The sequence below is a fragment of the Chiloscyllium plagiosum genome, chromosome 19, assembly GCF_004010195.1.
Source record: "Chiloscyllium plagiosum isolate BGI_BamShark_2017 chromosome 19, ASM401019v2, whole genome shotgun sequence".
Taxonomy (NCBI): domain Eukaryota; kingdom Metazoa; phylum Chordata; class Chondrichthyes; order Orectolobiformes; family Hemiscylliidae; genus Chiloscyllium; species Chiloscyllium plagiosum.
The window spans coordinates 51,150,214-51,164,644 of record NC_057728.1 but is presented as its reverse complement, the minus strand read 5'-3'; the positions used below and the strand labels follow the sequence as shown (position 1 = coordinate 51,164,644).

The window sequence follows — 14,431 nt, the reverse complement described above, 5'->3', positions numbered from 1 at the left end:
AGGTGGGGGGTGTTGGGGGTGGGGGTTGTGTTGTATGGGGTTGGGGGCAGTGGGTGGTATAGCCTCACGTGCTGTGTCCCGCTGCAGTATCTTGAACAAGGAGCAGACTTTAAAAAACCCCAAGCCCCAGAGGAAAGGCATTAATCGATTTTCCGAATAATCGATTATCCAAATAAAATAGTGCCTGCCCTTTACATTCAGATAATTGAGGTTCCCCTGTATTCGTGCAATTCTGGTCTCCATCCTTTCGGAAAGATGTTGTGAAACTTGAAAGGGTTCAGAAATGATTTACAAGGACGATACCAGGATTGGAGGATTTGAGCTACAGGGAGAGGCTGAACAGGCTGGGGCTGTTTTCCCTGGAACGTCGGAGGCTGAGGGGTGACCTTATTGAGGTTTATAAAAATCATGAGGGACATAGATAGGGTAAATAGACAAGGTCTTTTCCCTGGGTGGGGGAGTTCAGAACTAAAGGGCATAAGTTTAAGGTAGGAGGGGAAAGATTTAAAAGGGACCTAAGGGACAACTTATTCAGGCAGCGAGCGATGAGTGAATGGAATGAGCTGCCAGAGGAAGTGATGGAAGCTGGTACAATTGCAGTATTTAAAATGCATCTAGATGTTTATGAATAGGAAGCGTTTAGCAGACCAGTGGGACTAGATTGGGTTGGGATATCTGGTCGGCATGGACCAGTTAGACCGAAGGGTCTGTTTCCATGCTGTACATCTCTATGACTCTGTTCAGATGGATGTGAAAGTTTCCACAAAGGAGCTATTCCCCAATGCCCAGCTCAGCAGACATCCCTCAATCAGTTGCCCAAATGATGATGAAATGTTATCACATTGGTGTTTGTGGGAGCTTGCAGTGTGGAAATTTCCTGGTGGGTGTGAAGGACTTCTGAGATATTTCAGAGTCCCTGAAAATAACAGAATGTAGTTACAAATCCTTGTTTTTTTTTTAACCTTGCAGGTGACCTGTGCCTTCTTTTCAAACATCAATATGTCATAATTGGGATCATCTGTTTCAGCATCGCCTACTGCTTTTACGCTTTGGCCTTCAAACTCAAGAACGACAATTTCCTGCTGGCGTGTTTGGCTTGCTTCATAGTGATTGTGATTTATCATTTCATGACTCCCAAACTGCGTGGGCTACGGGGTCCTGCCGCGATTATCTACATCACCACAGCACTCCTCATGACTTGGAGGGCAATGGCTTGGTATAGAAAGACCCGGAAATACAACTGCTTGGCTGCTGTTGTCGGGTCTGTGGTACTTGTGGTGTCCGAAACAGTACTTTCCAAACACATATTCCAGTTCCCTTTCAATCAAATTGAAGTGATTGACAGATACCCTTATTACTTGGGACAGTTACTCATTGCTTTATCTGCCCTCCCATAAACAGAATCAAACAAGAAACATTTCCTCATGTTATTCTTTCATATTTTCAGGAAGTAATTTTCTTTTACCAACACCTTCTCTTCCCACCTCCCACCCACCCCACTTCCCTGGACGCCTTGTCTTCTCATGTTCACTGCTCACTTGAGGGACCAGAATGCATCAGGTGTTCATTGACTTGTCACAGGACCAGTTGCCAAAAGCTGCCCTTGGTCAGTCACAGAGTCAGACTAAACCAGGAGAGGCTGGAGCTGCTGTGGACGTGGAATTGGCATCTTGCAGAGCTGCAGTGCTCAGCATACACCAACCCCCACCGCCCACTCACATCTTCCCAGGGATGTTGCCGGTTCTATCGCAGGTTTTTGGTAGTTTGGAGGAAGGGGGTATGTGCAATCCTCAGCCACTATAGTCAGCTCTACTCCCCACCTCTGTTAATGGTCTGAACCTGGAACTGCAAGTAAAAAGGCGAGAGGGTTGGGTTGGGGGGGAGAATCTGTACAGGTACATGTCCCCTCCCCCCACACAAAACAAAATCCAATGACTCAAGGCCGTTGCTTTTCTAACCTGTCTGACCAAAACTAGCTAGATGCTGAGTGTGGTATTGGTGATTTAAATTGGAGAGGGAACAAAGTTTGGAATAAGCTTGTTCATTTGTGCACGCCACTGTTTAATTCGCAGAATTGTTGTGGTGCAGTAGACCATTCAGCCTATCAGGGCTCCTCCAGCTCTTCAGATGAGCTTTACCAGGAGAAAACCTCTCACTCTCTCCCCCATACCCTTGCACATTTTTGGAACAATTGGATTATTTGGATAGCAACAAAGTATGTCTCAACTGAACCTACCTCCAACACACTTTCAGACAGTGCGTACCTAACTCAGAGTGCAAAGGGTTTTCGCCCTCCCCCTCACCTCACATGTTGCAAATTGTTTTCTATCAGTGTCCTCGAGCTCTTGACCTTTTTACAAGCAGGAACCGATTCTGCCGATCTACTTTAGCCACGTTGCTCATGATTTTGAAAACCTTAATAAGTTCTCCTTTTCTCTCCAAGGAGAATAGCCCCAACTGAACCAGGACTTCATTAGAATAAGATTAGGGTTTTTTTTAATGATACAGCTGCCCGTAAAATTACTGCCTGCACCTATTTCCAAACATGAACAATCCTAAATCCCTTTCATTATCAAAGCCCTTCTCCCCTTTGCAACATGCAGTGACTCTTCCTAACCAGAAACACAACAATTAATAGCATTGTTCATTAGTCAAGAGCTTGAATATTGCCGAACAGAGAGACCAATTGTTAAAGTTTCTCAGCCGTATCCCTCAGGACAAATGCAAGAATATCAAATTTAAATCCATTACAGCAGAAGAAAGGATGCTGTTGGGTTGACAAGTCAACATTGATTGGCCAAGGCCAAAAACCTCAGGAACATGCCACCCTGTGTTACAACGTTCATAATGTTGCAAAAGGTGACAACTTGCTATAAACAACCAGCCAAGGCAATGCAGATATCCCAGGGAGGTCTGAGAAAGGATCATGCTTCATAATGCCCTTCACATTGAACTATTTCACTTATAACGGGAGCACAACTGTTGGATACTCATTTGTAATAAGAGGGGAGGATGGAGAAAAAACATTCAGCAGGCATTCTGATACACCAACACGTTGAGGATATCCATCAGATTCCTTCAATTCACCAGTGACGCAAACTCTTGCATAATGTAGGTGACATACGATTCAAAGACAGCAACCAGACCACAACAAAGAGGAGCAGGATTCATCCAGTCCAGCTGCTCAGACAGATCAAGGCCACACTGTCGGAGGGTCAGTGCTGAGGGAGAGCCGCACTGTCAGAGGGTCAGTGCTGAGGGAGTGCCGCACTGTCAGAGGGTCAGTGCTGAGGGAGTGCCGCACTGTCAGAGGGTCAGTGCTGAGGGAGTGCCGCGCTGTCAGAGGGTCAGTGCTGAGGGAGTGCCGCGCGGTCATAGGGTCAGTGCTGAGGGAGCGCCGCACTGTCAGAGGGTCAGTGCTTAGGGAGTGCCGCACTGTCAGAGGGTCAGTGCTGAGGGAGTGCCACACTGTCAGAGGGTCAATACTGAGAGAGTGCCGCACTGTCAGAGGGTCAGTGCTGAGGGAGAGCCGCACTGTCAGAGGGTCAGTGCTTAGGGAGTGCCGCACTGTCAGAGGGTCAGTACTGAGAGAGTGCCGCACTATGAGAGGGTCAGTGCTGAGGGAGAGCCACACTGTCAGAGGGTCAGTGCTTAGGGAGTGCCGCACTGTCAGAGGGTCAATACTGAGAGAGTGCCGCACTGTCAGAGGGTCAGTGCTGAGGAAGTGCCGCACTGTCAAAGGGTCAGTGCTGAGGGAGTGCCGCACTGTCATAGGGTCAGTACTGAGGGAGAAACGCACTGTCAGAGGGTCAGTGCTGAGGGAGTGCCGCAGTGTCGGAAGGTCAGTACTGAGGGAGTGCCGCACTGTCAGAGGGTCAGTATGAGGGAGCGCTGCATTACTGGAGGGTCAGTGCTAGGAGACAGCTGTGGTGAGGGTCAGTACTGAGAGAGTTCTGCACTGTCAGAGGGTCAGTACTGAGGGAGTACTGCACTGTCAGAGGGTCAGTACAGAGGGAGTGCTACACTGTCGGAGGGTATGTGCTGAGGGAGTACCGCACTGTCAGAGGGTCAGTACTGAGAGAGTTCTGCACTGTCAGAGGGTCAGTGCTGAGAGAGTTCTGCACTGTCAGAGGGTCAGTGCTGACGGAATGCCGCACTGTCACAGGGTCAGTACTGAGGGAGCGCTGCATTACTGGAGGGTCAGTGCTAGGAGACAGCTGTACTGAGGGTCAGTACAGAGAGATCTGCACTGTCAGAGGGTCAGTACTGAGGGAGTACTGCACTGTCAGAGGGTCAGTACTGAGCAAGTGCCTCACTGTCAGGTTTGCATTGAAGGAGAGAACCTTAGAGGAATCGGTCAAATATTTCCTGCATCAGAAAGTATATTTATGTTAAACACTCAGGCTAAAATAGGAAATAAATCTTGGGGAAATGGTGGGAAGTCTCAGAGTTTTCTAATGTCAGAAATGTTGATGGAAAGTTATCTGCAGTTATAATCAACAGGTTCTGAAATTAACAACAATTTGACGGGTGAGCTCACAGAATCAGCTGATTGGTTTGTGGAACTGGCCAGAAGAGTTTAAAAATCAATAGAATTAACATTATACTTTAAGATTAAAAGACAAATCTATTTTAAGGTAACATTTTACAGATTAGCTCAAACATACACCAGCCAAATGCTTTAATTCACTTTCAAGCTGGTAATAAACTGTCAATCTTTGTATTAATAGTTACTGAGTTCTTTTATTCATATGTTTTCCTCAGAGTGTGGGCAGATGGTTTGGGTCTCTTTTTTTCTTTTACTGTCAGTGAGTTGAAAGCTCGCAGCTTTTTGGAGTAATAGACCTGAAAATAGTGAACAAAATTGTTCCCCCTCTCCTCATTTTCAGACATAAAACAAAGTATACACTGTGTGAAACGGCTTCATCACCTTGTACTTTAATACAATTGAAAAGATTGTTATTCCGTATCTAAGTGCTATACATAAATAAACTTAGCATTTTCATATATTCTTACAATGCTCATTAACATTTCTAGATTATGAATGGATTCAAAGCATGCTGTAAATAAATCATTGATGTCAAAAGCCATGTCATGTTCAGTAAGGGGAAGGAAACTATTGCAAAGCACAGGGTGAAAACTGATTAAAAATCAGCTATGTTTAGAAAGGAATAAAAGCAGGGGGGAAAAAAACTGTGTGACCTTTGAAGCTCATGAACTGACCAGTGATGTCTCTGGTATGTTAAGCTCTGTTTTACCCAGTCCACTAAAATGATCTCCATGAAGACAAATAGGCAGTCCAATAAGTTCAAGTGTCTGTGTTTATATTTTTACACCCTCACTACTCTCCATGTGTTAAAACAATGTAACTTAACAGCGGACAGGGTCAGTGTCAGAGTCTGTTCCCCCACCCAGATCAACCTCCCTTAACCTCAGCATTATTTTGAACTCACGTCACTAAAAAACGTTATGGTCCCTTTTGCCAGCAAACACTGACCCCCATCCCTCCCTTTCTACTTCAAGGAAGTATTATATATGAGCTCAAAGACAATCAGGTAAAGTCATACCATTAAACATTTCTGCACTCTTTACATTTTACACTGAAGAGATCCAAGGCAAAGAAGCTAAAGGTGATAGAAGCAACATGTAAAAAGTATTCTCGACTGCTACTGATGTGCAACAAATGCAGTAAAACAATATTGAGTTGTACAGACTGCTAAATAAAACAGTGCAACACTAGCTCATACTAACCTGTAACTAACACTATGTAACAATAACTGCTACTGACCTATATTTAATGCAGTGAAACACGAACTGCTACTGATCTGTAATTAACAATGTAGCACTGTTACTGACCTGTAAGTAATACAGTGAAACACTTACTGACCTGTAACTAACACAGTGTAGCACTAACTGTGACTGACCTGTAACTAACAGTCTAACACTAACTGTTACTGACCTGTAACTAATACAGTAAACCACTGTTACTGATTTGTAATTAATGCAGTGAAACACTGTTACTGACCTGTATCTGACACAGTGTAGCACTAACTGTGACTGACCTGTAACTAGCAGTCTAACACTAACCTCTAATTAACACAGTGTAACACTAACCACTACTGACCTGTAACTGAACATAATAAAGACTTCAGGACAAGAAGGATAGAGGGAAGGTGGGAGTTGAGGATGGGGGTAAGAGAAAAGGACAGGATGAGAGAGAAATAAATAATCCTATGTATAAAATATCTATTTCTGTTCCTAAAAAAAGATTAATTAAAATTTGCATGTTCTCCTTCCTATGAAGAATTTCTATTAACAGGAACTGTTTTAGCTCTAACATTGGACGATTGGTTTTCATTCACTTTTGGTTAAATATTTCCTGAGGTAAAGACCTTGCCACTTGCATTCCACTCCAGCCTGCACTTCTATTTAATAAAGACAGATGGAGCCGAGGTCTGAAATGTACTGAGTCAAATCCTTAGAGATTCCACGCGTGGTAATGACAACCCTGATTGCAACAGTGAGCTCCAGTGAGGCGGATTGCAGTTGCAGCAGTCACAACTTCAAAACCCAGAAATAAATCCTTTATCTCCTGAGGTTATTGTTCCTCAGCCAGATTCAAAATGTTAGTATGAACACGCCTGTCTTACTGGATTCTGGAAAATTCTTTTCAGCTCTCAAGCTCCTCGGCAAAGATCTCCCAATAATTTGGGAGCCACACAAACATACACACAAAATCAGCAGCAACTCAATTTCTCACTGTGTATAACCACGACAGTACCAACACGTTCCTGATATGGAGTCCTGCAAGACAGGAGCTTAGTAACAAGCGAACTATGTGCACTGCAGCACCATGCAATGTACCATCATTCACAGTTTGGAAACCACAGATGGAAGTTAAAAACTGTTGCCGTCGTAAACAGTAGCAGATTAGATTCCCTACAGTGTGGAACCAGGCCCTTCAGTCCAAACTGCCCCTCTGAAGAGCAACCCACCCAGACCCATTTCCCTCTGACTAATGCACCTAACACTATGGGCAACTTAGCTTGGCCAATTCACCTGACCTGCACATCTTTGGACTATGGGAGGAAACTGGAGCACCCGGAGGAAACCCACACAGACACGGGGAGAATGTGAAAACTCCACACAGACAGTCATCCCAGGCTGGAATCGAACCTGGGACTTGAGTGCTGTAAGGCAGCAGTGCTAACCACTGAGCCACCGTGCCACCCCACCAAGAGACCAGCTGTTGAATTGAGTATGTACTGTTCTTCTATATTCACTAGCCAGTTAGACATGTGTGTGCTAAACCACTGACAGATTGCTTGCAATATGGCCGCTCCACTCAAATCCAGCCATTCTCTTCACTCTCAATCTTCACCAACTTTCTGAACAAAACCGATAAACAAGCTGGCCTTTCATCAGAACGGGGAAAGTTATAAATGATTGAAGGTGAAAACGTTGGGGTGAATTTGGGGGAATGGGAGTGGAACATGAACAGAAGGGAAGGTTTGGGATGGGGTACAAAACCAACAAGCCTGAATGATAAGGGGGTGGGATTCCAAAGGGAATTGCAATGTGACAAGGAGAGAAACAGAACTTTCCCATTATTTTCCACATCACCATTCCTTCTGGCTTTGAAACCTCTTGTTGCTTTAACCGCTGCTGTCTTCCAGTCCATCCCAAATTTTTCCTATTTTTTCACCCAGTTCAAACCTGTTCCTTTGTAAACTCTTCCCAGTTCAGATGAAAGGTCATTGACTGAAAACATTAACTCTGTTTCCTATTGCTGGGCAGTCTTGGCTATCCCCAACATCTGCTGAATTTCTGCTCTTCCTTCGACACAGATCTCGATCCTTTAGTCTGTGCAAATGTCCTCACAACAAACGAGATATCATCACTGAGCATTTTTGGCTTTTAAAGATCACACAGTGGTTTGTGCAGTGACATTAAAGCAGAAAGAGCCCATATAAAACAGTACAAACAGTACAAAAAATGCTCCATTATTTACTTTAAAGATACAATTCCTAAACTACATTAAAAAAAAGTTCCATTTGTATTTGCAAAGAGTAAGTGAATACATGCTGATGGTCAGACCTCAACTCTGGCTCATGAAATAAAGCAGCAATACCCTCGCAGCAGCTTCCTCACTATAGCTTGTGTTGAGCAGTTCAGGGTGAGTTGCAGCAACACAGGGACTAGGTCATTGTTTTCTGTTACACCTCAGAGAGGTTGTTGAGAAATATTAGCCCCTCAGATGGCATCTGTTGGTTAGTAGTGAGCTGCACCAGGCAAGTACTGACAGTCAACCCTGACTTACAGAATTCCTGTTTTATAAAAAAAGGTACCTGCATGAAGGATATAAATTCTTCTGACTGCTATCTTGTAGACTGTTACTGTCACTGGGGAGCACTGTTTGCCGAGAGAACAGTTCAGACAGATGAGCAAAGTCCTGAGAAACTCCCCCTTCCCTTGCAGACCTGATATAGACAAGTGATCTCCTAACGCAACTCAAGACAGACGTCAGTAAAACTTTCCCATACAAAGAATGAAATGGTTAAAAATCAACTTTCCAGGTGTCAAGCCAGAGATCGGGGCAACAAAACTGTGTCTGTGCTCCGACACGTGGGAATAACTTTGGAATCCTTTTCAAAGTGACATTCCTGTACCAACAGAGCTGTGGCCTGTTGAACATGGAGTTTTGTACTTGTCTGCTCTTTTGTGATGAAGAACGGAGGTTCTGAATCAGCACTACATCTTTCGGAGTAGGAGAGTAGGGGACAAAGTGGAGAGATGGGTGAGCAGAGTTGCCAGAGAGAAACTGACGGTGTTTAGCGCTTTATAATTCTTTGGCAAAAGATTAAGGAGCCATCGGAGCAGGTTTCCCAGTTCAGAGGATGACTAGAACTGTGCCTGGCAGACAAAGCTCCGAGCTTCAGAAGAATGCTTCGTGATATTGTGAGGGCATCGAATCATCATCCAACCAAGATTAGGCTTTGTACTTTTTACCAGTTCTGGAGATCTGATGGAACAACGTCATTGAGAAAGCCATTCCAAGGATCTGAAAGAGAATGGAACAGAACTGAATAAGTTGAGAGAAGCTGCACAAAGTCAGGAGTTTACACTGGAATTCATGTTTCCGTTATCAAAATTCTGGCTTCCCAGTCCGAACCCTCTCAGCACCAATGGGAACAGCGTGCATGCACTGGGAGTATAAATATTTGTCAAGAGTTGGAAACTGCAACAGAAGGGCAGGCATCAGAAAGCGTTCACATGCGATGATCAGAGTTGCCTGAAGGGTGTGGCCCATAAATTATCCGGAACATCTGAAATTGAAAATTATCTTGATTGGCAAAAGTTTAATTGAAGTGCTTTAAAAAAGTCAAAGTGAATTCACCACATATTTTTTCTTTACTCTTTCATGGGATATAGGCGTTGCCAAGGCCTTTTGAACACAGTGTCTTGCTCAGCCCATTTTAGAGGGTATTTAAAAGCCAGTCATGTTGCTGGGGGTCTGGAGTCGCATGTAGACCACAGCAGATAAGGACGGCAGATTTCCTTCCCTAAAGGGCACTGGGTTTTAATAGCAATCAATGATTGTTCTATGGTCACCATCATGGAGAACAGCTTTCAAATTCAGGTTTTTATTAACCACCTTTAAATGACTCCACTACCACGATAGGATTTGAACAACATTCTGAGGGGATCAGCGTGGGCCTCTGCATTATACATTGATTGGATTTGCCACCACTGCACCATCGTCCATGTGGCCGTTCAGACAGGTCAGTTGAGTGTGATGGGTCGGGAACGCTCGTACACATGGAAGCCAGGTTTGATATCAAGAGATTTCAACTCTTGTACAAACAGCTGTCAACTCTTGGATCAGGAAGGATGTGACCATTCAGCGAATCTTGAAAAGGCTATCCCACAGCTTTGCTCAAGCCCCACAATCCTCCAAACCTTTGTTTTCTAGATATGCATCCAATTCTGTCTTGAAAGTCACAACTGACTTTGACACCCAATGAAATTTTCAGCTCTGCTGTGTTCCTTTTGCTGATCATCATAAACCTGTGTCCTCCAGTTACCATTCCTCCTGACACTGGGACCAACGTTCTCCATCAAAATATTTCATTTTTTTGAACAGCTTGACCAATTCTCCTGTTTGGTTCCAAGGTGAACTTCATCAGTCTTTGTGCTGTGAACATTTCTCATCCCATTTCTTTCTCTTCCTTACAACGCCCAAGAGATCATCTTTCCTACAAGATCCACCCTCTACTTCCTTGACCAATCCTCAGCAAAACCAATGGCCACAAGACTCTCCCAGCAGCCTCTCAGGTGAGCTATGATAGGCAATGACCCTCCCTCCTCACACCCTCGCCAATGAAAACTGCCACTATCACCTCTTTCCTCCCAAATCAAGCCCATCCTTGGGAATGTCTGACTAAACTCAATCCTCCCCAACCTTCCTGCTGCCACTTTCCAAATAAATCGCCATCTTTCCAAAGGCTGAAGGCCCCCTGTCACTGCACTGGAGTGACGGAGTATTTGTGCAAATTTAATTTTATGTCGGTGCAGTCAGACATCGGAGACATCTTCAATGGTGTTAACCCACTGCAGAGACGAGCTCCCAACCTCTCTGTCCTTCACAGCCATTACAAAGCGCCACTCATGTTGGAATTACCCCTTTGTAGCATAGGGTCCACACCACCATCTTCAGGTAGGTATAGTGGAGACGCAAGAGGTAGGTTCTTTACACAGAGAGTTGTGAATGCATGGAATGCGTTGCCAGCGGTGGTGATGGAAGCAGAGTCATTAGGGACATTTAAGCAACTGCTGGAAATGGACATGGATTTTATTTTATTTTATTTTAATTTGGGAATATTTTATTTTATTTTAATTTAGGAATTTCGGCACAAAATCGTGGGCCAAAGGGCCTGTTGTGTGCTGTACTTTTCTATGTTCTATAACTCCCCAATGGACACAGCAATGCCCAAACGTTGGAGGTTCCAAGTGAAGTGAAGATTACAGATACCTTCCTGGAAATGGACATGTAGGGGAGGGATGGGCACTGCTGCCATCTGACCCATGACCAATGGGTCAACAAGGGAGGGTCATTCTGCCCGCTCTGACTAGACAGCAGCTGGTTGTTATAAAAATGGGAATCCGTCCTCCTGATGGTGCTTTGAAGTTTGGAAATCGGTCTCACAAAGCACATTTTGCTTCGATCAATTTAAAGGACAGGACAGCAGCCGCCATGCTGATTGAATCAAGCTAATTAGAGATATTTCACAGAAACAGGTTAAGGTGTCAGGATTGATCAAAGAAACTGAAGATTCAACAAAATGTTGCATGTGAAGGCGTCAGAGGCAGAATCAGTCTGGTTACCGTTAAAGAATGCTGTTACCCCCCTCCACCCAAAGGATATATTATTTATGGATCACCAAACTGTGGAAAAGAGACACAGAAGCAGAGATACGGAAATTGCAGACAGATGCAGGAATTAAATCAAACTGATAACAGGGGGCCTGAATTGCCCAGATAAAGACCAGGATAGTCACAGTGTAAAGGATGAAGAAACGCAGGAATCCCTGAAACGTATTCAAGAAAATTTGATCAGTCCCTCTCTCAGGAGGTCCTGTGGTATGGTGGGACAGAAGCTATAGGTCTGCTGGCTTACTGACCACAGATGATTATAAAACTGCCATTGTCAACGTGCGCATTCTTCCAAAACACTCGACATCGGGTAGTAAAAGAAAGAGAACTGAAGGAATTGCGGATGTTGTAAATAAAAAAACAGAAATTGCTGAGAAAGCTCAAAAGGTCTGGCAGCATCTGTGGAGACAAATCAGAGTTAATGTTTCAGGTCAAGTAACCCTTCCCTTTATTGGGTAAGGAAATGATAATCTCCTGGTCAGCCCTCATGCTGAAGAAAATGCCAAACTTTGCTCATTAGCATGGACCAGACCAATGGAAACCCATGACTGAAACACTGAGGATGAGAGAGAAGGCACAGGGCAGGCAGATTGTTACAGTGGAAGTGGACGTTTTAACTCCATGGAGGGAGAGTCGGACGGTGCTTGTGGCCTGGGCCTGCAGTCATCACCTGCTGTGCGCTGGTCAACCTGGCTCACTCCAGCAATGAGTTAGAGGACCTCCATGCGGGAGGACGCCCCGCCCTCAGGTGCTACTGGCCAACCTGATTGGCCAGCAGCTCCATCATGCCCAACAGCACCAGAGCTCATTAGTGGACACTAGTGGCAGTGCAGAAGGAAGATCTTAGTTGCTCCAAAGAAGGTAAAACCCTGGGATTTCATGATTGATGAGGGAGTGGGGTTGGGGGGTGGTATGGATTGATTCTGTCAGGCATCCCTCAACGTGAGGTGTCCCCTTGCCTCCAAACTTTGTGCATATGAGCGTTTAATGGAGACTGCATTTACGAGTGAGGAATTATTTCTTGTCACCCGTATCTAGAAAGAGACAGTGAAAATTGTTTTGTTGCCGCATTGCGGTCTGCTTGGAGTTCAAAAAGAATAAAACTAAACAATGTAAATAGAGTTAATCTTCTGTAAGAGGGGGTCTTCAAACACATCTCCAAGCCTTCTGCACGGGGTCCTGGGCCTCAAGGGGTCCTCGCTCTGGGTACAGAAATGGAAATCTGGCCAAGAGTCAGGCATACTGCAGTGAGGAGTCCCCACTGTATTAATGGGGTCAACTGAACTTTTACTTAACTCGATCAAAACTTATTAGCTGCATATATAATTGAGGTCTTAGCACTGATCCCTGTGGCACTCCACTAGTTACAACTTCAAAGTAACCCAGCAGGAAACTGCAGCCTACTTAACCTAACATCGATTATGGGGAAGGTTCTAGAATCCATTGTCACGAAGGTTACAACAAGACGATTAAAAATCTCAGGTAGAATCAGCATGACTTTGTGAAAGGGAAATTATGTTTAACCAATCTATTGGGAGTTTATATTTTGATGAAGTAACATTCCTGGTGGATGGAATGGAACGGAAAGATGTGATGTATCTGGATTTCCAGAAGGTGTTCGATAAGGCACACCCCGTCCTGCCCATTAAAAGGTGGCTGCACAACCAAAGATGTGGTCTAGGACTCACCAATGGATAACGGATTATTTAGCAGACATGAAGCGAAGATTAGGGATAGTTTGGTCATTTTGGGGTTGGTAAATTGTAACTAGTGAAACGCCACAGGGATCAGTTTCTGGTCCTGAACTATTAACAATCTTTATCGATGATCATCTCCAATGAGAGACAACCTATCTTACTGAAACATATAAGATCTTGAGGGTACATGATAGGATGGATGCCCAGAGGATGTTTCCTCTTCTGGGGAGATTAAAACAAGGCACACTATTTAAGAATGAGCTCTCCTTTTTAAGGTAGAGATGGAGATCTTTTTTCTCTTTCGGAAGGTTACTTGAGTGTGGAATTCTCTGAAGGTAGTTGGAGGCTAGCTCTTTGCATCTATTCAAGGCTGAGTGAGGTAGATTTTTGATGGACAAGAGAGTTAAGGGGCAGATGGGAAAGTGCAACTGAGACCACAACCAGGCCAAACGTGATCTTCATGTGTTGATGGAACAGACCCAAAGGGCTGAATGGCCTACTTCTGTTCCTATGTTCCTATTAAAGATGTAGAAATTAAAATGCAACTTGAAAGTGGAAGCCTATGAAAATTGTTAGCCTTATCATGCAGTCGAGACCCAAGTTTAGACAGTAGCGAGGTCCAAACCACAAAAGGATTTTTATTGAGGGGCTGAATGAACACTTTGTATCTGTCTTCATTACAGAAAAGGATATTGCCAAACTAACACAAATGAGAAGTGTTCTGCCATATTAGATGAGATAAAAGCAGATATGGAAGTTTGGCAATGGTTGAGGTAGAGAATTCACCCAGACCAGACATGATGTTCTGTACTGAAGGAAACAAATTCTAGTCACAATCTTCCAGTCATTGTTGTGCCAGAGGACTGAAGGTTTGCAAGTCTTACAGGCCGTGTTTCAGTCGGTCAGAGCCATTGGAAAGACACTGTACCTGAATCACCACAATGGACATCACTATCGAGCCAATCACAGCTGTTTGCTTCTCAAGCAACGTCTCAATCGTGTCATAGCAACCCTAAAACAGAGAGAGAGAGAGGGAGGAGGTATTAGCCTCACACATCATTGAGCAAACTATTAGTGTGAGGGGGGATGCTAGCAGACTGGAATGCCAAGCACATACCTGCACAAACCACTTGCTGGGATTGACCTCTCCACACCCTCTGCTGTATTCCTGACAGCAGGAATCAGGGACTTTGTTACCACCCAGTATGTTATGCCAATCTGTTGCATTGTCAACACCGCAGCACTCATACTGCAAGAAAGAAAGAGAGGTGTACACATTACTGTAATGTACTGAACTGCGA

General features: G+C 44.4%; 2 protein-coding genes across 4 annotated transcripts in view; one reads left to right on the top strand and one right to left on the bottom strand.

The window, feature by feature from the left end:
* LOC122559399 (lysoplasmalogenase-like protein TMEM86A) overlaps positions 1-1,499 on the top strand; it is a 10,507-nt gene extending 9,008 nt beyond the window's left edge. The window contains exon 3 of the mRNA XM_043708847.1: positions 970-1,499. Within this exon, the coding sequence (XP_043564782.1) occupies positions 970-1,397 (428 nt within the window). The 3' untranslated portion in view covers positions 1,398-1,499. The remainder of the gene's footprint in view (positions 1-969) is intronic.
* Positions 1,500-7,136: 5,637 nt separating this feature from the next.
* Positions 7,137-14,431, bottom strand: part of LOC122559795 (tetraspanin-9-like) — a 186,864-nt gene continuing 179,569 nt past the window's right edge. For 2 of the 3 annotated variants that reach the window (XM_043709851.1, XM_043709850.1), the window contains 3 exons: positions 14,248-14,379; positions 14,059-14,142; positions 7,138-9,061 (listed from right to left, as the gene is read on the bottom strand). In XM_043709851.1, coding sequence (XP_043565786.1) covers positions 8,990-9,061; positions 14,059-14,142; positions 14,248-14,379 — 288 coding nt within the window. In that variant the 3' untranslated portion in view covers positions 7,138-8,989. Of the gene's footprint in view, positions 9,062-14,058; positions 14,143-14,247; positions 14,380-14,431 lie in introns of all 3 variants that reach the window. The other variant, XM_043709849.1, reaches the window with a different exon arrangement.